General features: G+C 46.4%; 1 protein-coding gene across 3 annotated transcripts in view; it reads left to right on the top strand.

The window, feature by feature from the left end:
• The window catches only part of LOC142767101 (uncharacterized), a 278,526-nt gene that overhangs the window by 187,926 nt on the left and 67,628 nt on the right, over nt 1-22,972 (top strand). For all 3 annotated transcript variants that reach the window (XM_075868332.1, XM_075868329.1, XM_075868330.1), the window contains one exon: nt 17,238-17,308. In XM_075868332.1, the coding sequence (XP_075724447.1) occupies nt 17,238-17,308 (71 nt within the window). The remainder of the gene's footprint in view (nt 1-17,237; nt 17,309-22,972) is intronic.

Here is a 22,972-nt window from a genome sequence, read left to right as displayed (position 1 = left end):
ATATTGTGGCCAAGCGTGTTTGAGTGGGCTGGGCCACACTGCTCTCGCTCTATCCCAGTTTCTCCCACTGCGATCACACAGGAGCACACTGTATCGCAGTGTGTTCTAGTGCAAATCATCAGGGTGGGAGCCTTTGGGATGCATGCTGGTGGAACTGGAAAGCCCTTATGATGAACGAGCGGTAGCGACGAAGTGATGCCCGACATAGACGTGCCGTCGTCGCTGGTTTAATTAAAAAGACGAGGCGTACAGGGAGCGGGCTTCCGAAGTAGAGCAGTGACCATGGCGTTCAGTCAGCCAGAAGCAAACGAACATTCTAGGCGCCACGCGCCGCGAGCCACCAACGCTCGTCATCTTTTTTTCTAGCTGGCTACGCTACAAGTGCTCCCCGCTTAGCATGTTACGCGATAAACGATACTGTCACGGGGTCGTGACGTGGCCGAAGACAGGAGACTTCGTGTTGGGATTTAACTGTTTATTCGGGCGAACCTGTGACCGGTAAAGGGAAAGTCCAATTACAGCAGCAGTCTCGAACAGATAGCAGTCTCGGACGGATAGCGGCGGACGGAGCGTCGGCCTTCGATAGACAACTGACAAGCGGCGAAGCGCGTCGGCATTTATACCCTTGCCGTCAAATGTTCTAGCGTTACTGCTGGCGGTGGCGTAGGTTCTAGAACAATCTGTACCGTTCGCACAGTGGGCGTGATCCTATCTAAATGATCTACTACAGTCCGGAACCTTCTCAAAACCTGCAGGCGCGGTTTGCGCCAAAAATTGTGTGGTGATTCGGAACGATGACAAAAACTTGTGAAATGGAACGTGGCATAGCCTCCCGCTGAAAAAAGGCATCGTCCCGATGCTTTAACTGAAGATGAAGGTACAATAATAATGCAAGAAAGTACAATGAATAAATTACAATACAACAATAATACAAAAACACTGTTTCAGTTTGTTAACGTGCATGGAACGGCTTGAGGCGCACGACATGGACGACTTTAGGTCGTGATCCGCGTCGTTTAGAGTTCGTGATGCCGTTGGGGACAACCTCGTAATCAAGTGGGCCGAGACGTCGAACCACCTTGTACGGTCCGAAGTACCGTCGCAGAAGCTTTTCACTTAGTCCACGTCGGCGTATCGGCGTCCACACCCAAACACGTTCTCCGGGCTGGTATTCCACGAAGCGTCGTCGAAGGTTGTAACGGTGGCTGGCGGTCGTCTGTTGATTCTTGATACGGAGACGCGCAAGTTGTCGGGCTTTTTCGGCGCGTTGAAGGTACTCGCTCACATCGAGGTTTTCTTCGTCGGTGACGTTGGGTAACATGGCATCGAGCGTCGTTGCCGGGCTCCTTCCGTAGACCCAATTGTAGGGAGATATCTGCCTCGTCACCTGCACCGCCGTGTTGTATGCGAAGGTCACATACGGAAGAATGGCATCCCACGTCTTGTGTTCGACATCGACGTACATTGACAGCATGTCGGCGATCGTCTTGTTAAGCAGCTCGGTGAGGCCGTTGGTCTGTGGGTGGTACGCTGTCGTCCAGCGGTGGTTTGTTTGGATGTATGCCAAGATCGCTTGAGTTAAGTCGGCAGTGAATGCCGTTCCTCTGTCGGTGATAAGGACCTCCGGGGCGCCGTGACGTGGGACGATAATTTCGACGAAGAACTTAGCTACCTCGGATGCACTACCTTTTGGCAGGGCTTTTGTCTCAGCGTAGCGGGTGAGGTAGTCGGTAGCTACCACGATCTACTTGTTTCCGAAAGTCGATGTCGGGAACGGCCCCAGTAGGTCCATACCAATCTGCTGGAAAGGTCGGCAAGGTGGATCAATTGGCTGCAGAAGTCCCGCTGGCCTTGTCGGCGGTGTCTTGCGTCGCTGACAGTCCTGGCATGTCCTCACATAACGAATGACGTCGGTGGTAACACGTGGGCAGTAGTACCTTTCTTGTATCCTCGCGAGCGTGCGAGAAAGACCGAGGTGCCCTGCCGTCGGATCGTCGTGCAGGGCCTGCAGGAGTTCTGGTCGCAGAGCTGAAGGCACCACAAGGAGGTACTGAGCTCAAAGCGGTGAAAAGTTTTTCTTTTGTAGAAGACCGTTTCGTAGAAAGAACGACGCAAGTGCGCGCTTGAATACCTTCGGGACTTCGGCGGTCCTGCCTTCGAGGTATTCTCTTAGGGCCTCAAGTTCCGAGTCGGCCCGCTGTCGTTCAGCGAAGTCGTCGGTAGTTATCGTTCCCAAGAAGTACTCGTCATCCGGGTCATCGGGTAGCGGTTGGTCGACAGGCGCACGAGAGAGACAGCTGGCGTCAAAGTGTTTTTTGCCGGACTTGTAAATGACAGTATGGTCATACTCTTGAAGTCTCAGGCTCCATCGTGCGAGGCGACCTGAAGGGTCCTTCAAGGTGGCTAGCCAACACAAGGCGTGGTGGTCGCTCACAACTTTGAAGGGCCTGCCGTAGAGGTAGGGGCGAAATTTCGACGTAGCCCAGATGATGGCGAGGCACTCCTTTTCTGTGGTGAAATAATTTGCTTCTGCTTTGGATAGTGATCCGCTGGCGTAACTAATAACCCTTTCAAGTCCGCCAGCCCTCTGCACAAGAACGGCGCCAAGGCATACGCTGCTTGCGTCAGTATGTATTTCTGTCTCGGCCAATTCATCGAAATGGGCAAGTAACGGAGGCGTCTGGAGGCGATGTTTAAGCTCCTGAAAAGCGTGTTCCTGTGGCGTTTCCCACTTGAACTCCACGTCGGCCTTGGTAAGGTGAGTGAGAGGATCGGCGATGCGGGCGAAGTTTTTCACGAACCGCCTATAATAGGCGCACAGGCCCAGAAATTGGCGAACGGCCTTCTTGTCAGTGGGCGGCGGGAAGTCGGCGATGGCGGCTGTATTCCGTGGATTGGGACGAACTCCAGATTTGCTGATAACGTGTTCCAGAAACAAGAGCTCCTCATACGCAAATCTGCACTCTTCTGGCTTCAGTGTGAGTCCGGACGTCTTGATGGCTTGACGTACAGCTTCAAGGCGCCGAAGATGCTCGTCGAAACTCGAGGAAATCACGACGACGTCGTCCTAGTACACAAGAAAAGTCGGCCACTTCAATCCTGCCAGTACTGTATGCATAACGCGTTGAAAAGTCGCAGGCGCTGAGCAAAGGCCGAAGCGCATCACCTTAAACTCGAAGAGGCCGTCCGGTGTTATAAACGCCGTCTTCTCTCGGTCTCTTTTGTCGACTTCGAATTGCCAATAGCCAGTCTTGAGGCCCATCGACGAGAAGTACTTGGCGTTATGGAGCCGATCAAGTGCGTCGTCTATTCGTGGGAGAGGATACACGTCCTTTCTTGTGATTTTGTTCAGGCGGCGATTATCGACGCAGAAACGTAGGGTCCCATCCTTTTTCTTCACTAACACCACGGGGGATGCCCACGGACTTTTGGACGGCTGGATAATGTCATCTCGCAGCATTTCATCAACTTGTCTCTTCATTGCCTCACGTTCTCGCGTCGAAACCCTGTACGGACTCTGACGGAGTGGTCTGGCATTTTCTTCGGTTATGATTTGATGTTTCGTGATTGGTGTCTGCCGAATTTTCGATGACGACGAAAGCAATCTTCGTATTGCAGGAGTAGGGCCTTGAGCTGTTCTTGCTTATCGTTCGGAAGTCTGGGATTGACGTCGAAAGCTGTGGGAGGGGCTTGGTTCCTCTGAGCAGGTTCCGAAGAATCGGCGAGAGCGAAAGCACTGGTGGCTTTGACAATTTCTTCGATGTATGCGACTACTGTTCCTTTGTTCACATGTTTGTACTTATCGCTGAAATTCGTGAGCATAACCGTTGCTTTGCCTCCCCGCAGCTCTGCAATTCCTCTTGCGACGCAAATATTTCGGGTGACCAACCAATGCTGACTGCCTTCAACGACGCCTTCCAAGTCAGGTGATTTACGAGCGCCGACTGAAATAATGACGCTTGAGTGAGGTGGAATGGTGACTTATTCTTCCAGCACATTCAAGGCATGGTGTCCTGACGGCGTGCGTGGTGGTAGTGCTTCTTCTGTGGATAACGTTATCGACCTTGTTTTTAGGTTGATGACAGCACCATGGAGGCATAAGAAGTGCATGCCAAGGATGACATCTCTCGAGCAACGCTGTAGGACTACGAAGTCTGAAGGATAAATACGGCCGTTAATGGTGACTGTCGCTGTGCAGATTCCTGCAGGCGTTACGAGATGACCTCCGGCTGGGCGGATTTCAGGGCCTTTCCAAGCTGTGCTAACTTTCTTTAACTTCGCGGCGAACGACCCACTGATGACAGAATAGTCGGCTCCAGTATCGACGAGAGCAGTCACACTGTGGCCGTCGATAAGAACGTCGAGGTCGCTAGTTCGCCGTCTCGCATTACAGTTAGGGCGTGGCGTCGGGTCACGGCTGCGTCGGCTTGTTCCGCTGCTTCCATGTTGCGTCGTCCGGCCACCTTCGGTAAGTGAGCTTTTGCCTTCAGGGCTTTGCCTGGTTGGTGTTGTATTCAAAAAGCTCTGTCGCGTCGGCGTCGTCGTCGGAGGATCTTCGGTAGTTTGTCGCACAGCAACCACACCTCCACCGGTTGCTGCCCTTAGTTTCCCGGATACAGGCTAGGAGACCGGCCCCGCGTTGGGCCGGAGTACTGCCGGGAATGCGGTGACATGCGGCGGCTGGGCGACGGCGAACGGGAAGGACTTCGGCGTGTCCATTGAGTTCCTGTCAGGTAGTCGGCGATGTCACGTGGCCGTTTCCCTGGCTGCGGACGTGGTGCATCGACGGTGAAGACACGCAGTCCCATCTGTCGGTACTGGCAACGGCGGTAAGTGTGCCCGGCCTCGCCGCAGTGGTAGCACAGTGGGCGGTGGTCAGGGGTGCGCCAAACGTCGGTTTTCCTCGGCGCACTGCGCTGGCCCGCTGGTGAACGGTAGGTCGTCGGTGGGGGTGGTGGCGGCGGTGGTGTCCGGCGACGGAAGTACGACGGCGCGGCGTTTTGGCGTGGACGGGGAGGAGCGTTGTGGCGCACTGCAGCGGCGTAGCTCATAGTTTCTGGCTCGGGCGGCGGTGTTTCGGGGAATTCGAAGTGATTGCCGAACTTCTTCTCGCACAATGTCGGCGATCGAATCCACTTGAGGGTGCGCCGAAGGCAACAGCTTGCGCAGCTCTTCCCGCACGATCGCTCGGATCGTTTCACGCAGGTTTTCGGAGTCACTGGTTTGAGCAGCAGAGCATTCTGGAGTCAGGCGACGATTATGCTGTCTGGTGCGCATGTCAAGGGTTTTTTCGATGGTGATCGCCTCAGATACAAATTCTTGGACGGTGTTCGGTGGATTCCTCATTAGTCCCGCGAAGAGCTGCTGTTTGACCCCTCGCATGAGGAAACGAACTTTCTTCTCCTCAGGCATGTCTGGGTCTGCGTGACGAAATAGGCGGGTCATCTCCCCTGTGAAAATTCCAACCTACTCATTTGGTAGCTGAACCCGGGTCTCTAGTTTAGCAGCGGCCCTTTCTTTGCGAGCGACGCTCGCGAACGTTTGCAGAAATGCGCCGCAGAAGACATCCCACGTTCGGAGCGTGGACTCACGATTCTCTAGCCAGGCCCTTGCTGTGTCTTCCAGGTAGAAGTACACACGACGGAGCTTTTCTTCGTTGTCCCAGTGGTTGAGGGCGGCCACACGGTCGTATGTTTCTAGCCAGGACTCCGGGTCTTCGAACGATGACCCATGAAAAATTGGTGGTTCCCTGGATTGATGCATAACCATCGTGGGCTGGGTTGCGGCGGTTGTCATTGTCGCTGCAGTCGCGGTCATGGCCTTGGTCTTCCGCGCCTTGTTTTCTAGAATCCCGTACTCAGGTGGTAGCCCTTGCTGTCGGCGACTCTTTCGCTGCTCCTGGTTGGCGTCGGTGCTTCTCCGCGACGTGGGCTGGGTTCACGGCTTGACGGGGGCGTCCGGTACATGAACGAAGCAGCACCTCCACCAGATGTCATGGGGTCGTGACGTGGCCGAAGACAAGAGACTTCGTGTTGGGATTGAACTGTTTATTTGGGCGAACCTGTGCCCGGTAAACGGAAAGTGCAATTACAGCAGCAGTCTCGCACAGATAGCAGTCTCGGACTGATAGCGGCGAACGGAGCGTCGGCCTTCGATCAACAACTCACAAGCGGCGAAGTGTGTCGGCATTTATACTCTTGCCGTCGAATGTTCTAGCGTTATCACTGGTGGTGGTGTAGCTTCCAGAACAATCTGTACCGTTCGTACAGTAGGCGTGATCTTTTTGAAATGATCTACTACAGTCCGGAACCTTCTCGAAACCTGCAGGCGCGGTTTGCGCCGAGAATCGTGTGGTGTTTTGGAACGATGACAAAAACTTGAGAAATGGAACATGGCAATACGAATAAAAAGAGGTAGGAAAAACATAAAAACACAATGTACAAGTCCGTCAGTTCCTGTAAATGTACATTAAAATGTCCGAAGGTCGTCAGTGTGGAAGGCGTACAGAACTTTCTGACAGTTCAGGTGAGTGGCACAGGGAACCACGCAGTGGGTGAGGACTACGATGACTGCGCGTTGCTATGAGCAGCGAACAAGAAAGAGGCGCGCGCTCGAAATGCTGGTGGTAGAATTTGCGTGCGCGCCATGGCCGACGACGCGGCACGATTCGTGCGTTGCGGATAATGGAGCTCCAACAGCAGCGCGTCTGTCTACAATCTGATGTGTGTTTTGGGTGGTGCATGAGTCGCACGCTGTTGAGAGACGTGATGCTGCCTTGCCTGACTTGATGACAAGACGACAGATGCAATGAGGAGCGGCTGTGCACGACCCTGGATAGTGTCGGTGTTATAGGTTGGTCACAGAGCGTGGGCATTGACTCTCCAGGAAGGGGGTAGGAAATCCTCGCAGGCAGGTCTGAAAAACCCTGGTTGGCACTTGAGGTGTCAGAGTTGAAGCCATGATTGGGAAGACTGTCTTCGGGCGATTGAGTTTCAACTGCCAATGTGTTGTTACATCTGAATCCGAACAGCGCGACATCGGGATTGGCATCCGTAATGTGAGCGGTGTTGCGGGCGTTCACGCGTGCGAAGACAGGAATAATCGGCAGGCAGCTTAGCCAGCCTGGCTGAGGCTGTTGAATCACCCGGGGCAGACAGTGCAGCGGACCAGGTTTCTGCAGTGAACCCGATGGTGAATGGGGCACTGGCAGGGGTCGAATCTGCGACGGGGAGAGATGACAACGGCTCTGGTGTCAGAACCGGGACATCAAGGCAGGATGCGTGAGCTCCGGGGTCGTCGGTCTCTGAGTCAACGGCTTTATCGAACAGGGAGGATAGTCTCCATCACCTGCGTAGCCGGTAGCCGCCAGTGTAATGATCTCGAGTGGCCATGGTGCAGTAGGTTTCCTGAAAGGTGATGGGCCAGGTACTGCTGTTTCGCTCTTCAGAAAAAAGATGACGTTTGATGCCATAAAACTTCATCACGACGTTTCGTAAATCATCGAATGGGCAAATGCCCCAGGAGAAGTACGTGAGGCAGCGGTTTGGGTCATGTGGAAGGTGATATTATATTACCTCATATATGAACCATTGGATCCAGCTGTGTTACAAGACCGCCGCAAACTCCTCGATCCACGACTTTAACCGTGAGGTCCAAAATGGTGAGAGTAGCGGGTCGAATATGAGCTGCTAGGCTTGCGCTGACTGGAACAAGGTAGCGGAGCTCGGTGGCAGTAGTGCAGCGCCACTCGCTTGTCCGTGTGTTTGTGGTCGCGAATTGTAGTGCGTTGAGGCTTCTTGAGTGCCAATAACAGTGCATCTGTCGAACACGCAATGCAGAGCAATGTCCCAAGCGGCGATGTGAAGTGATGGGAAATTTCCGCGCGTGACAATAAATCAACGTGCATGCCCGGGTACAGCAGCCCCGTCGGCAAGGGCCAAGCACAGCGGTAAGTCAAAAAATGTGTAGAAGTGCGGATGCCAGGCTGGCTAAGGTTTTGTAACTGGTTGAACAGACTGTGGGGACGCAGAGAAGAGACATGTCAACTCACACATCCTGTGAGTATGGTGCAATAGAGTATTTTGTAAAACGACGCACGACAATTGTAAGTTGAAGAAAATACGCATCTCGAAGAACTGCCAGAGTTTGGCGTCCGTTTTTCGTGTTTTGACTAAAGCATCCGTTGTAACGTGTGGAAACTTGATGTTACATGGGAAGGAACATCATAGACCACAATATCATTTCCGCTGAATTGTTAATGCTGGGATGAATTAGCCAATAAAATGCAGTTGGTTCTGCTCTAATGGTGGACCAGTAATCATGTCCCCCCAACTTTGTTGGCCGCTTGATTGAAGTATTTTAAAAATGTAAATTAGCTTTAGCTGTTTGTGCCACGTAAGACAATTGAAGTTAAACCTAAGTATGACGTGCTTTTCGAGTCCCTGCAACAAATTTGTTGGTAAGAGAAACTTGATAACGATGTTCATCGTAGAGGTGTGCATATGACGAGGCCGTGGATGCACTTTTTAAAGACGATAGTTTTTCTTGGGGACCATCGACGCAAAAATTTTGGTCTGTCTGTCTGTCTGTCCGTCTGTACAATTGTCTGTTAGATGAGACACAACATTAGACACAACGTGCCATGAGTGAGGAAGTGGTTAGGGGCCTACCAATAATGCTGGGAACATTGGGTTGGGCTGTATGAAGCGCCATCATTGTACGCGACGTCAGGTGTTCCCTAGGGGTCTGTGTTAGGCCTGATGCTATTCTTTGCTTATATTATTGATATTTTCGCTAAAATGGACTAAAAAAGCTCAGTGCGAGCTTTCGTAGATACACGTCTTCCGCACAAAAATTAGTAGCCCAGAAGTTCATTATTGCTTAGGGATGCTACGAGGGCAGCAGAAAAATGGTGCGACAAATAAGAAATGTAAATAAATAAGAATGAAGCTGTTTGATTACGCGTAATAAAAGTGAATCAAGTCTTTGAGTTTAAAAACGGCATAAATTCATCGGTACTTTCTACGGTTGATATGGTGAAAAACTAACGGTTGATGTGGTGAAAAATTTAGGCTGGTCCTAATATAATGCAAAAGTATGTGAAACTGCGGAAAAGAAACTCTGATCCTTGCGAAGAAAACTGCATTCAGCCTCACAGAATGCTATTCGAGCTGCTTATTTAACAAATGTATGGCCAACAATAGAGTATGCAGCATAATCTGGTACCCTTATGTCCAAACAACGAAACGTTCCTTTCCTTTGACCGCGTCCTCTCCTTACGTGAGGTTTCCTTACAACCAAGTACCGACGGAGAAGCAAGCGTACTCTGAAAGCTCCCTCAACCCGTCCTCGCGGAAGGAATGGTTGCCGCGCTCCTGCGTTCGAGATTATCGAATATAATCTTTGCTCACAAGCATTTATTCTGTAAAAAAAAGTTGGGTCACCACATCACTTCCAAATTGAAGTGTTAATATAGAGACGCGTGTACGCTTTCTTCAAACTACGATTACTGAATGTGAAAAGCCACCGTAGTTGAGCGCAAAACGTGGTGCATTCTAGCAACACTGAAACGCCCCACGGAGGAAGGAAAAAGGTTTCCTTTCCTTCCTCCGTGGTGCAGTGCACGCACGCTCGCCGCTCGCGTCTCCCCGCAGAGGTGGGGTGGGAGGGTTGCCTCGAAAACGAAAACATCACGTGGGCTAGCTGTGAGGCGAAGCGCTCGTTCAGGGCAAGGAGCGGACCTAAGGGCGCATGAAGGTAGCCCCAAAGCAACCTTAAGCTGAGGGAGCGCCAAGGAAGCCTTCACCGAGGGCCCCTTAGTGAGGAAGCTTTCAGAGTGACATAAGACGGCCTCACAAAAATGAAGGCTTCCTTACTGAGGAAAGGAACGTTTCGTTGTTTGGCCCTTATCCGTCAAGGTTCATTCAGAAACCGGAAAGAGTTCAATGTCGAGCAGGAAGGTTCATCCTGTCAAATTACTCTTATACAGATTCTGTCTCCGAAATGCACAATTTGCTGAACTTGTCCACGCTTGCTAAACGCAGATGCATAGCAAGGCTAAAGTGCTTTTTACTATCTCACTAAAAACAAATTTACCATTGTTATGTATCAATACTTCAAAGCACGAGTAGGTAGAGTACTGTGAAGAGGGAAGGAGGGCATCTTTGAAGTGCCTCAGATGCACATAAACAGCTACATGTTTTCTTGTTTCCCTAGAACCTTAACAGCATAGAATGAATTATCGCTACTATTACGAGAAAGTGCCACCGCAAATGAATTTCAGAATGACCTTGCACAATGTTGAGGAAATTACGGATGTGCTCATACTCTGTCTGTGGATGACTCCGAAATTATTTTTGTGATTATGTCTTTTTTGTGTAATGTATGTACGGAATAGTCTATTTATCTCTGGCTGCGTATCCTTGTACGTAGCACTCGGTCACAGTTCGCACCACTGCTGGCGGACTTCGCATGTATTGTGTAGTAAAACTCTATCAACTCATAAACCAACTATTTCCTTGTGAATGCGTGCGTTTGTTGCATTTTATTGGTTTCTCTTTTTCTTTTATTATTTACTGATGCATTTTTATTGTTTGAAGTGTCTTTTGCCAGGTAATGTATGTTTTCAATGATATGTGGGGTTTAACTTTCTAAAACCACCATATGATTATAAGAGACGCCGTATTGGAGGGCCCCGGAAATTTTGACCACTTGGGGTTCTTTATTGGGCACCCTAATCTGAGCACATGGGCCTACGACATTTCCGACTTGATCGGAAATAAAGCCACAGCCGGGATTTGAACCCGTGACCTGCGGGTCTGCAGCCGAGTACCTTAGCCACTAGAACACCGCGGCGGGGCAATGTATGTTTGCAAAGTGCTACTTGTGACACACCCTGTAACGGCCGACAGGCCAACAGTATGAGTAAATAAACGAAGAGGCTTTGGTGCTAATCGTGGGCAGGAGGCCGCTGAGGACACCAAGCGCCTTGCGATTGCCTCAGCGTCAGCAGCAAGTAGCCTTAGATAGTGTTGTTTGTTTCCCGCAGACAACCTTGCACAGTCACTGCACCTGTTCATGGCGCAACTACGCCGCGTTGGCACGGGCGAGGAGGTTCCACAGTGTGCGGGTGTACTCAGCACTCGTCAAACGCTTCTGCTTAACGAAGCTCAGTGCTAGGTTGAACCAAGCAACGGAGAGCCTCCTCTTTCCACAAAAAACTCCACGCTCATGAGCTAACGCAGCAGAGTCGACCAAAACTTCTGATAAGAAACAACTTTCGTGATGTTGAACACTCACTTTATGCCATTGAATCCTAATCCATTGTCAACAATATGGTAGTGAAACCTGTGCGTCACAGAAGTGTGTGTGTGTGTGTGTGTTACGCAAACCCTTCGACATATGGTGTAGCTGCACTTTATGCAGTACCAAGCTATTCAGCGAAGCGCGAGTTGCTGATCACAAAAGGTCTTGTACCCCAGGTGGTCAAAATTTCCGGAGCCCTCCACTACGGCGTCTCTCATAATCATATGGTGGTTTTGCGACGTTAAACTCCACATATCAATCAATCAATAAAACGTTCTTGTAGAACCTATCAAGACAATGTCACTATCACGGCGAGAACATCTAGGAACTTGATCCGAGCAAGGCTACTTCACTGCGTATCAATGCACAGAGAGCTTTTAAGATAAACTACGCATTGTGGTCAGAATACACATTGATGCTTTCGTGGATGGAAGGTGACATAACGAGGTGGAAGCAATTTCAGCCGAACCAACTGAAGGAGATCGGCGAAAAGAAATATCATTTCATGTGGAGGTATTGTTATGGTGAAGCTCATTTGGCTGAACTACCCACACGTGGAGTCTCGATGAAGAAATGTTTGCCATAGCATGTGGCGACATAAACAATGCTGTCAATACAAATCATAAGGCCGATGTTGTCTACAACAGTCAAAAGCTATTCTTACCGACCACAGTAATTGCCCTGAAATGATTTGCGTGCATGTTGCAATTTCTGCGTGAGAACGTCCACACCAAGCCTGGATAATGACACTTACATCAGAACTGAAAGGCTACTCAGAGTCACGGCCTTGATATTGAGATTCATAGAAAGCTGCCACCTGAAAACCACAGCATACAGCGGATCTTTATTTGACGTGTAGTTCGCTGAAGCGTAAAATTACTGGAACATGCCTGAACACCACTAATCATTCAGAGAGCAAATAAATTCAAATCGTAAACTAGTACAACCGCAAAGGGGGACTCTAGCAACAACGAACTCAACCCGTTCTTGGATGGCAACAGCCTTCTCTGTGTGGGTGGGCACCTGATACACATTGAAGTATCTCAAGAGTTAAAACACCCAGTAACCTTTCCACGCTATCATCACTTTTCTCTTTTACTGGCACTGCGATCACGCTGCAAAACGTTCCACAGAGGTGTGAGATACATTTATTTGCTGTCAATACAGTAGAATTGAATTTGCCAGGTACGAACACCAGTAAAAAAATTGGCAGATCCCACGTACGATGGGAATCAATATGTGAAGCACGAATTCGAAATTTTGAAATGTCACTTTAAAATCAGCACAATATTACAAGGTGAAGGTAAATGATGCCGTACATGACTTCCGTTTCAAGATTATTGTTTGGATGTGTCGTTTACCTTCGTCATCATTTCACGTACCACTAGATCACATTTAGTATATGTGGAGCTGGCAAAATTGCCGCGAGTGAATTATGAATGGTCTAATATACTCCAATGTAGCGTTGACGCAGGCGCACGCTGAGCACAGCGACGCTACGTTAGCAAAACGCGAGCACTCTATATTCTGACGCCAGGCACGACCAGCCTCCGTCGGCGTTGCCCGACGGCAACCGGCGCGAAACGCGACATGCCGCATTTCGCGAAAGTGCTTCACTTACACAACACTGCGTCTCCCTCATTTCATGATGGAGGGACGCTGGACGCGCTGAAACACGCATGCGTCAAAGCAACTCAACGCGGCGCGCTTCTGCGAGTATATGGCAGGACCGGCTCGCCGGCGCATGGCAGCGCCGGCGTGACGTACGAAATGAACACAGGTGAGCACGCGCACCGCGTCACGCCGAAATGTATTGGCGCCTTCACTATGACATGTAGTCATGTTGTCATATGAACCGCATCTCATGATTATCATGTTTGCACCAGTTACATACCTTCGCCACCCATTGGCGTCACCTAATACCTAATTTGGCATATGTGAATCTAGTGAAACGGCCGTGAGCCCATCATCAGCGTGGCATTTAGTCATGTTGTTACATGACAGCATGTCGTGAATATTATGTTTGAATGTGTCATTCACACATGTCATCCGTTCGCGTTGCGTAGCACCAAGTTTGGTACATGTGAAGCTAGCGAAACAGCAGCGAGCGCATCATGAGGGTTGCATGTAGTCATGTTGTTACATGACACGCATCTCATGATTATCATGTTGGCACCAGTCGCACACATTCGTCATCCATTTACGTACTGTAATACCAAATTTGGTATATGTGAAGCTAGAGAAACGGCTGCGAGCGCATCGTGGGCGTGGCATGTAGTCATGTTGTTATATGACACGCATGTGACGATTTTCATGTTAGGGTCTGTCGCTTGTGTTCGCCATGCAATCATGCTATACCATACCAGTTTTGAAACATGCCATGTGACCAAAGCCACCGCAAGAGCTGCAGGACCACCAAATGTGAATTATGACATTCATGACATACAAATGATGATTTTCATGTTATGACTAGTCTAGTGTGTTTTTCATACAGTCCTGTTATGCAATACCAAGTTTGGTGTTGATAGCATTATCGAAACGGCCAGGAGAGCTAAAAGTCGTAGGTGGCTAGCTAGATAGATAAATTCCTACATAGATAGATAGATAGACAGACAGACAGACAGATAGATATATAGATAGATAGATAGATAGATAGATAGATAGATAGATAGATAGATAGATACGCTCGAAGTCGCCGAAGTTTGCTGAGAAATGCTTTGTATTTGAAAGTGGTGCACGGCTGCTATATGTGCAGATGCTTCACTAGTAGCCCAGGCGGCACTCTGACTGCTCATATAGAACTTCATTGTTTGACAACGACGAATCCAATTGAAGTCACCGCAGTGGACTTCGCAACACACCTCTTCGCAATGACAATGAACTGAGCCGCAGAGAAAACGAAGCACTCTTCGTGTGTGCTACAGCAGTCCATCCGGAAGTTTTGTTTTCAGTTATACCTCTGATAATACGGAATGTGGTAAATTGTAAAATTCTCTTAACAGGCACTTGTTTTTTTCTTTCCTTTTCCCATGTTTGAAGCGTTAGTTCAACGTATTGTATCAAATGTTACTACTTACGTTGGCATACTCATTGTTCAATCTATATATTCTAGTATTGTATTTCAGTGCCACATCTCACACAACAATTCATTCTTTTTAGTGTTTTTGTTTGTCGAACCTTTTGTATTGCTGGAGTGCACTTCCACACAAAATATAACGCCTCCACTTCTGCTGAAGGCATGGAAGTTTAGGCCATCAAAAATGAATGAATCAATCAGTGAATAAATAAACTGCTTTCGAGCCTTCCCTTAGAAGCAATTCTCGTGTTTTTGTGACGTTTTGTTGAACGAAGTGTTCAACAATATTTAATTTGCTCAGATAATGCAAGCAACGCTTAAAAAGACGTTGAAAATATTGGAGAAGCCCTTCAAAACAATTTTCCAAGAGATCGCATTGACATACTTGGGTCAGAACAGGATCGCCTGGAAGTTTATTCTTTACAACACTCTAGGGTGTGGTGAATGGTGGGAGTGTCTGGTTCGGACTGTCGAGCTTACACTGAAAAAGGATCACGGCAAAGCTCGACTTATCGTTGAGGAGCTGACTACTCTGCTGTCAGAAGTGGAGGCGGTTGTGAACTTTGCACCTGTCACCTATACTGCGTCGAACAGTGAAGAACGTCGTGTAACAATTCCAGCAGATGTCATCATTCGAATGATACTTACGGCGACACCACAGGGCAGCAACGACACGCAATTGAACATGATGCGCGCGAATGCAATACGATGGCATGCATACAAAAATGAGTTAAGTAAAAGCTTTTGGATCCGACTCACAAAAGAATATCTGCTTCAACTTCAATGAGCGCTTTTTTCGCGTAATAGCCTTCTTTTCGAACGAAGTAAATCACATGAAATCATTATAGTCCATACTAAAGGATTGCCCCGATGAATGCTGAAACTTTAAAGGGTTCTAAAAATCTTCAGAGGAGCTTATGGCTATATTCGTTCATGCAAGATTCAACAACAGCAAGGCGTTGCTACCACAATACTAATACAGAAAAATTATTCACTAGAACTGAATGACTGACTTGGCAGCCGGGACTAGTCCTAATTAAGTGAAGCACCAAGCCGAACTGTAGAAGGAAAGTGGCTCTTTTCACGAGAAAGTTTGTACTCACGAGCACTTGCAACCTGAATTCGAAAAAATGACTTATAATAAACAGCATGAGTGATCTTTAGGTCCTGATAATTAATATGTGGGGTTTAACGTCCCGAATCTACCAAATTATTATAAGAGACGCTATGGTCTTTAAGCCTCTATTCTCACCAGTGAAACAAAGGCTAGTCCGAGCAGTTCGGTGGCGTAGGTCCGAGAAATAGTACCATGTGACCGCGGAAAACTACGGAGGGCTACGAGAGAACTGACCAGCATGGACCGGCTGAAACCGAAGTGGATGTCGAGATGATCACTCAACACCAGGATTAGAAACGAGGCAAGAGTTCTTCTCGGATGAAACAGCTATCACTGATGAGCTCAACGCCATTTACGGATGCCTTAAAGTCAACTACGATCAGCTGAAGAAAATAAATGAGGAGCTAGAGATCCATATACCAGAATAAGAGTTTGAGCAAGAGTACAACACCGCCATTGAATACAAGGACAATGCTAACAGCGTCATGAGTGAGCGAGCTTCTTAGCAAGAGCTACGGCATTGTTGCTGCCACGTCATCAACATCTTAGCTTCAGACTTCGTCAGTAGCCACTACTGCTGGAACCTCTGGTGCCATTTTATCCAAGCTTACCATAAGCCCATTTGCTGGTCATCTGTGCTGTTGGAACATTTTTGGGAGCAATTTAACCATATGATTCACCAAAACCGAAGCCTCAAGGCAACAGACACATTCAACTACCTGAGGTTCTTCCTAAAAGGTTACGCCGCTTCAGCTATTGTGGGCCTGCCAACTACAGAAGCTTGCTAATTGGACGCCATCGTCAATGTCAAGAGACGCTTTGGCGACAAAGCGAGACTAAAACAGGAGTACTTTTCCAGGCTTCGCAAGTTGTATTCGAATAACTCACGCGATCCGTCAGCTCTTCAGACGCTCTACTACCAGGTCGTCATCAACATCACAGGACTGAAGACACTTGAGGTGAGCAAGAAGTCTTTTTCGGCAATGCTGTTTGACATAGTGCGGTGGCCTTCACCACACATTATTGTTGTACAGTACCATCGGTCTTGCGCCATTCGAGAGACAAGAGAAAGCAGCAATGCAGCCCGTATTATGGAGCTGGAATGCCTTTAAGCTTTTTGTGTATTGAAATTGAGAGCTCAAGTAAAAGCGAGCTCACAAACAATCGTGAAAGAGACAGTCCTTATGAAAATGCGTTGAAGAAATCGCTCTAGTTTCAGAGCTAGAAAGCATGATATTCAGTTCTCAATACGGTTGCACTGAGATCACTCGTGTGTTTTGCAAATTGAGCCAACATTCCACAGAATAGTGCCCGCTAGATCTCTCGCTACCAGAAAAGAAGGAAATTATAACAGAATACATGGGGTGCTTCAGATGCATGACGAAATGTCAGAGGTTCTGTGATTAAAGACGCAAAATTACATCCTCGACCTGTTAGGGCCTACATTCCAAAATCGTGTGTGATCCGCAGAAATTAAGCTACAAGACATGTGAAACTCGCAAGATAAATGCCAGAATACCGTCAAGTAAGTGAAGCACAGCCAAATGTGTTTGTTCGGAGGCGATAGCTGTACGATATACCATTTAACTTGCCAAAGTTTACCTTCAATGCATCGATGATCAGTAATTGATGTGAAATGCGTGGTAACGAAGGAGTTAAGCAGCAAGTGCAATTTTACAGTATGAAACAGAACGTTTGTGGTTTCAAAAATAACTGTCTATTTTTACTATATTTACGCAGAACGGAAGAAATTGAGTTTGATGTAAAAAACGATGGTGAGACAATGATACTCCTTAAGCCTCCGGAGCGTGGTAAGTGTTAATTTGCTGTACTAACTGTCAATATCATAATATGTAAGCTTTCTTGGTTGCCAGGAGGTGATTTGTAGTTAAATGAAGATGTCTTCGCAGTTTAGTATAAAACACCGACACGGCTCCAGCCATGATATGACGTGACATTGAATGGCTGCAGCCAAGTTGGTAAAAAGGTCGATGTTTCGCGACTGATTTGGTCTGTCTTCGGGGTATAACTGCGCTGGTCATGAATGCGTTTTCTCGTCTTGTTTGACCATGGCTCCGGCGTTCTTTTTGCTTCACCTTAGCAGCCCGTGAACTGAGGCCATAGTTTTTAAAGACCATTTCACATTTGTAGGTTTGTTCTGAATGTCTGAAAACCCGAGCTAGAACCTCCTTCCGTGGTTCTGTTCTGCTTCTAAAATAGAAGCAGCTTGCAAATATGTTTTATTTATTTGTTTTTTATACCTTCAAAACCCAGAAATATTAAAGAGTGGATGGACTAAATACCTGAAAAAAATATAAATAAAACAGTACAACAAAAAGACTCAGTTAACATCAACATTACTTCACATTATACAGAAATAGCAGTTATTTCAAGAATAAAAATAAACATCAGCAATAAAACAGGTAACACATTTTCCCGGTTATACAATGTTAGCTAATATTTCGCGAGAAAGATTGCAGTGGGTGATAGTTTCGACACTTGAAGGAAGGTGCCTCCAATCTTGAGATGTACGTGATATAAACAACTGAAAGAAAGGTCTAAAGTGACATAATATAATTCCTACCCTATTGAGATGATCAACATGGTTCTACATGTACTGAGCCCGGAGTTTAGTCATTACTAAGTGTTCGATGATAGAAAGTTTCACGTAAGAGAGAAAGACACAGAATGTTTCGTCGGTGACGTAATATAACAAGTGATAACTTATTTTTCCCTGTGGTTATACTTGTAGTGTGGTTATAGTTAGAGAGAATAAACCTAGTAGAGTTATTTTTTTACTAGTTCAAGAGAAGATATCTGGTTAGCATGACTGTGATACCATATAGCCTATGCATACTCGAGTTTATGGCGCAGGAGAGACTTAAAGAGTATTAGTCCTAAGGAACAGTATGGTTTAGAGAAGTTACATTGCAAGAATTCGAGCATGCGATAAGCTTTGTTAATAACGTACTCAACACGAGTTGTCCCACTTGAGTTATTTGTTATGTGTACGCCAAAGTTTTATAACAGATAACGGAATCTAAGCATAAGCTCTTTATATTGTTGGTGTTATGATTCGAGTAAGTTCGGAATACGTGCATTGTTTTACATTTCCCAACTTCAGCTTTCATTAGGCAGGTATAGAGCTATATTGCCTGCATCATGCCTAGAGTCTTTTAGTGTCACCAACATTGGTAACTTTACATTATATAATACAGTTATCTGTGAACAGATTTATATTAGAAGTTAGTGAACCAATTAGAACATTAGGATATACGAGAAATAATAAAGGCCCTAACGCTCAGTCTTGAGGCTCACCTCAATGTACTTCCCTGAGTGGTGAATGATGATCGTTAACAGCTAGCAATTGGAAGAGATTTTAGAAAAACTTTTCGATGCATTTAAGAAGGCTAGTGTGAATATTTAGCAAGGTTGGCTTCAAGAGCAATAATTTGTTGCAAACCTGCTTAATTGCTGCACTAAAATCTAGAAATGCTGACCGTGCAAAATTAACTATCCAGTATTTCATGCAGAAGATGAGTTAAAGAAGCAAGTTGTGTTTTTCAGATGTACAATTTTCTAAAACCAAGTTGTGCATTAGCAACTGGGTAAGACTCCTGTTGGTGAGATTTGTGACAAATACTTGTTCTACTAATTTGCAACAATTACTCGTTAGTGATATAGGTCGGTAATCAAGAGGTGAGTTTTTGGGGCCGAATTTTTGTACAGAAACCACTTTCGCTAATTTTCATTCCTCTTGAAGTTTACAAGTACTCAATAATTTTTCAAATATTTCAGTAAGTCTCATAAAACTAACTGCGTTAGAGCATTTACGGAATTCGCTAGTTTGTCATCATAGCCAGGAGCTGAGTGGAATGGTAAGGTATATATTACCGTCAAGATTCAAGGTACTTTATTAATCACGGAATTCATTGGCGTTAAATATATCGGTGCGCATAAAAAGCATGATGTTACCGTATTTAAAGAATTGGCACGTAAACGAATCAATAACAACTTATGCGTCCATGTTATCGGGGATACTATCTTATAGTGAGTAACCTATTGATATAGTGTAGTCTGTGGTTCCGTTAATCATGTTCGAAATCATTATAAGGGTAGCTTTAGTGCTTTGGGTAGTGTTCTGGTCAGGTAGTTTCTTTTAGCAGTTTTTAGGGTTCTTCAGTAGGTGTTTTCAGCATATTTTGATGTTTTCCAGCGACAAGGTGAAACCAAGTTTCTAGCTAAACGAAAGAATTGCTTTCAAATGCGAAGCATTTCTTAACGAACTTTGGCGACTTTGACCATATCTATCTATCTATCTATCTATCTATCTATCTATCTATCTATCTATCTATCTATCTATCTATCTATCTATCTATCTATCTATCTATTTATCTATCTATCTATCTATCTATCTATCTATCCATCTATCTATCTATCTATCTATCTATCTATCTATCTATCTATCTATCTATCTATCTATCTATCTATTGCTAACTAGTGTTAAGATGTGGCAAAGTTTGGTGAGAGGTGGTTGCTGAGCTCTCGTAAGTATGTTATGTTGTAGGCGAGGTCAAGGTGCATTGCAAGTAATCAGTCAAAAGTGGTTGCCACAATATTTTCAATTATGTTGGCCTGAGTTTCTCAGTTGAACAATAAACAGAGCATGTATTGAGGAAATTTTCACTTTGCCGTGAAAAAAAAAATAGGTATGAGCATTGTGTTCCACGAAATGCTTGGATTGTTAACATCTTCTAGCAAAAACATAGGCGAAGAAGGGAAGTGAGAGCACACTATGTTGATAGCGTCAGGCAATTTGTTCAAAGGGCCCTTCATCACTTTTTGAGCATAGTCATAAAAAAGCTGATCGGAAGTAGAGACTCCAGAGAACACGTGAGGAAAATAATATAGTGCAGCACCCACCCCGTAATTCACGAAATATGATTGAAATCAGCTTCTAATTGCTTTCGATGGCTGAAATACGTGGCGAAAAATTGACAAAGAAGAAAAACCAGACAGAATGAGCGCCATTTGGCGCTCTTACTGTCTCGTCTATTTTCTCTTTTTCAACCTTGTGCCACGTATTTGAGCCTACTATGTACCAACTAGCCGAACATAACGTACTTCTTTTGATGCTTTCGAGAAATTACAGAAGACTCTAAAAAGCCTGTCCTAGAAAGCCACCTATCAGCCATTGGCTGATTTGAACATGGCCAGCTCAGTTGTTACAGAGATCACCGCGGGAGGCAACGACATGTCTACGATTGCACCGCAATCACAATGAAAAAGCTGCGTATTAAAAAAAAGTGCGTAAAGTCACGAGGTGCAGGTGACGTAGTTTCTTTGCTCCTACCATTCTTCCCTTCTTAACTTCCAATGCTTTCATCGGGACAAGACAAGAGAGAAGGTGACTGCAGTGTGCTACCAATCTGCGTAACTTCGCTCGAACCGGAAGGATTCCTAAAATTTGTGTGTCGTTGATTTCATGAGGCAGTATGCTATCTGGGTGAATTCATTCCATGGTTACCTGAGAAAGTGTTTCAGGGCCCCATTAATAATGTTCATGGAGAGGAAGGTTATCAGTAGCATACACGTAAAACCAGCTTGCAGTTACCCAATGTGTGTAGAGCTCATATTATCTCTAGTGAACTGTCCACTTGGATTGGTGATGGTGGCATGTCATTCGAGACCACGAAAAGCATGCCCCCTTCTCTATGCTCAGCGGGGTCGCAGCAATAGACCATAAGTTTGTTTGCCTCATGAAACATTTCCATGTCTATCGTTGACGCTGAAAGCCACTTTCAGTTAACGCTACTTATTTCACATATATATTGACAGAGCACAACAATTAGGAGAACACTTCTGGTGTTAGCCGAGAGTACAGCTATGTCATTCGATTGTCGATGTGATGATATGCCACTTCCTCTACCTTCTTTATACAATGAGGCAATTCGCCTAGTCAAGTCTTCAGAACTTATTCGGCTGCCACACGAGCATATTGTTTCAAGGCGATCAAGCTCAGAGTGGTAGTTGAAACATTTGCTGTTGTTGAGCAGTTTGGTATAGTGCAATTTGAATTGCGGGTGGTTAGGGTAGTTGTTTTGATAAGGTTTTTGATTAGGTTTTTGCGTGAAGTACTTGTACTGCGGCAAGAATATTATGTCACTTAAATGTTGCTTTGTTTCAGCTGGTTGCAAAGTGACAAACTTTTTCTCTGGTCTTATATTTGCAATATTTGGCTATTATGGGGAGGCATTTGACAGATGCAAACGTGCCAAGACGATGTGCGCGAACAATCACCTCGGTGCACAGAGATAAAAATACTGTATTTATCGCTGCTAATCGCTTAACTCCAGTTTCGCTCCAGGTTTTTTTAACCTCAGCCTGGCTTTTCGAGGTTAGATTGTCACTCCTACATTCTAAAAAATAGGGAAGCGAGAAAGGAGCAAAAAAGCTCTGTTTCTCCTCTGAGGCAGTCACTTTCTCCCTTTTGGGTGCTTTACCCGTTGCGCCCTCTCCCGGCAAGCACCAAAGGAGCAAAGTTTGTCCTACAGTGTTCCAGTTTATCCTCAACCACGAAATCCTGCACGCGCGCATGCGCACGCCAAGCCTAGCCGGCCGCATCTAGTCACGTGCGATTACATTACATACGAGTGATGCAAACATTTCAAGAGTGACGTTTGTTCTTTTGTTTTATTGACACAAAATGACGTCAGTACAGATAAATTTCTTTTTTTTATTTTGCCGGGCACTCGCGCGATGTTCCCCACACTTCTGTGTGTGTTTCGTGTTGTTTTGTACTACCAATTTGTCATGATTTCAAGGAGCTTTGCTTTCCTTAATAGCCCTGCTTTGTAGAATACGCTAGACTGTACACAAGAAATGAATTTTTTCGCTGTCAACCTACTTCGTACGCATGCGTGTTTTGAGTTTCGCACGGTACTACTAGCACTCATAAATTCAATGAGGCCCATAGAGAAGCATCACAGTTACTTTTCCAACATTCTGCCAAACATGATACCGCTGCACAGTCCATGTGTGAAAGCACTATCATATACAATTGCTGGAGTTATACGTGCCACCGTCATAATATCGTTACGAGTAACTTCTTTATTAATTCATTTACAATTTCACAGAACTCGACCAGCAAGATGGCGCCAGTGCAGCATCAACGAAAACTCCCTTCGTCCTCCTCTTTCATGTAGCCGTGTTTAGCGGCTGGTATATATCATAACCCCTGGCGATAGAAGCAACGTGCCGGTGCCAAGTCTTCGCAGATGGTGTCGAAGGAGGGTAATAGGGCTTTAGCCGAGCCACGTGAACGGTGTCGCTCGGAGATGACGATGACTTTGTTGGATCAAATTGAACAATCTCGTATGTGAGGTCTGTCACTTGGCGAACAATACGGAGTGGTCCAGTGTAGGGCGACAACAGTTTTTCAGACAGTCCCACATGTCGAGTAGGTGACCAGAGGA

Source organism: Rhipicephalus microplus, chromosome 7 (genome assembly GCF_043290135.1).
Source record: "Rhipicephalus microplus isolate Deutch F79 chromosome 7, USDA_Rmic, whole genome shotgun sequence".
Classification (NCBI taxonomy): domain Eukaryota; kingdom Metazoa; phylum Arthropoda; class Arachnida; order Ixodida; family Ixodidae; genus Rhipicephalus; species Rhipicephalus microplus.
The sequence above is the reverse complement of the archived record's forward strand: the minus strand, read 5'-3'. Positions and strand labels throughout refer to the sequence as shown.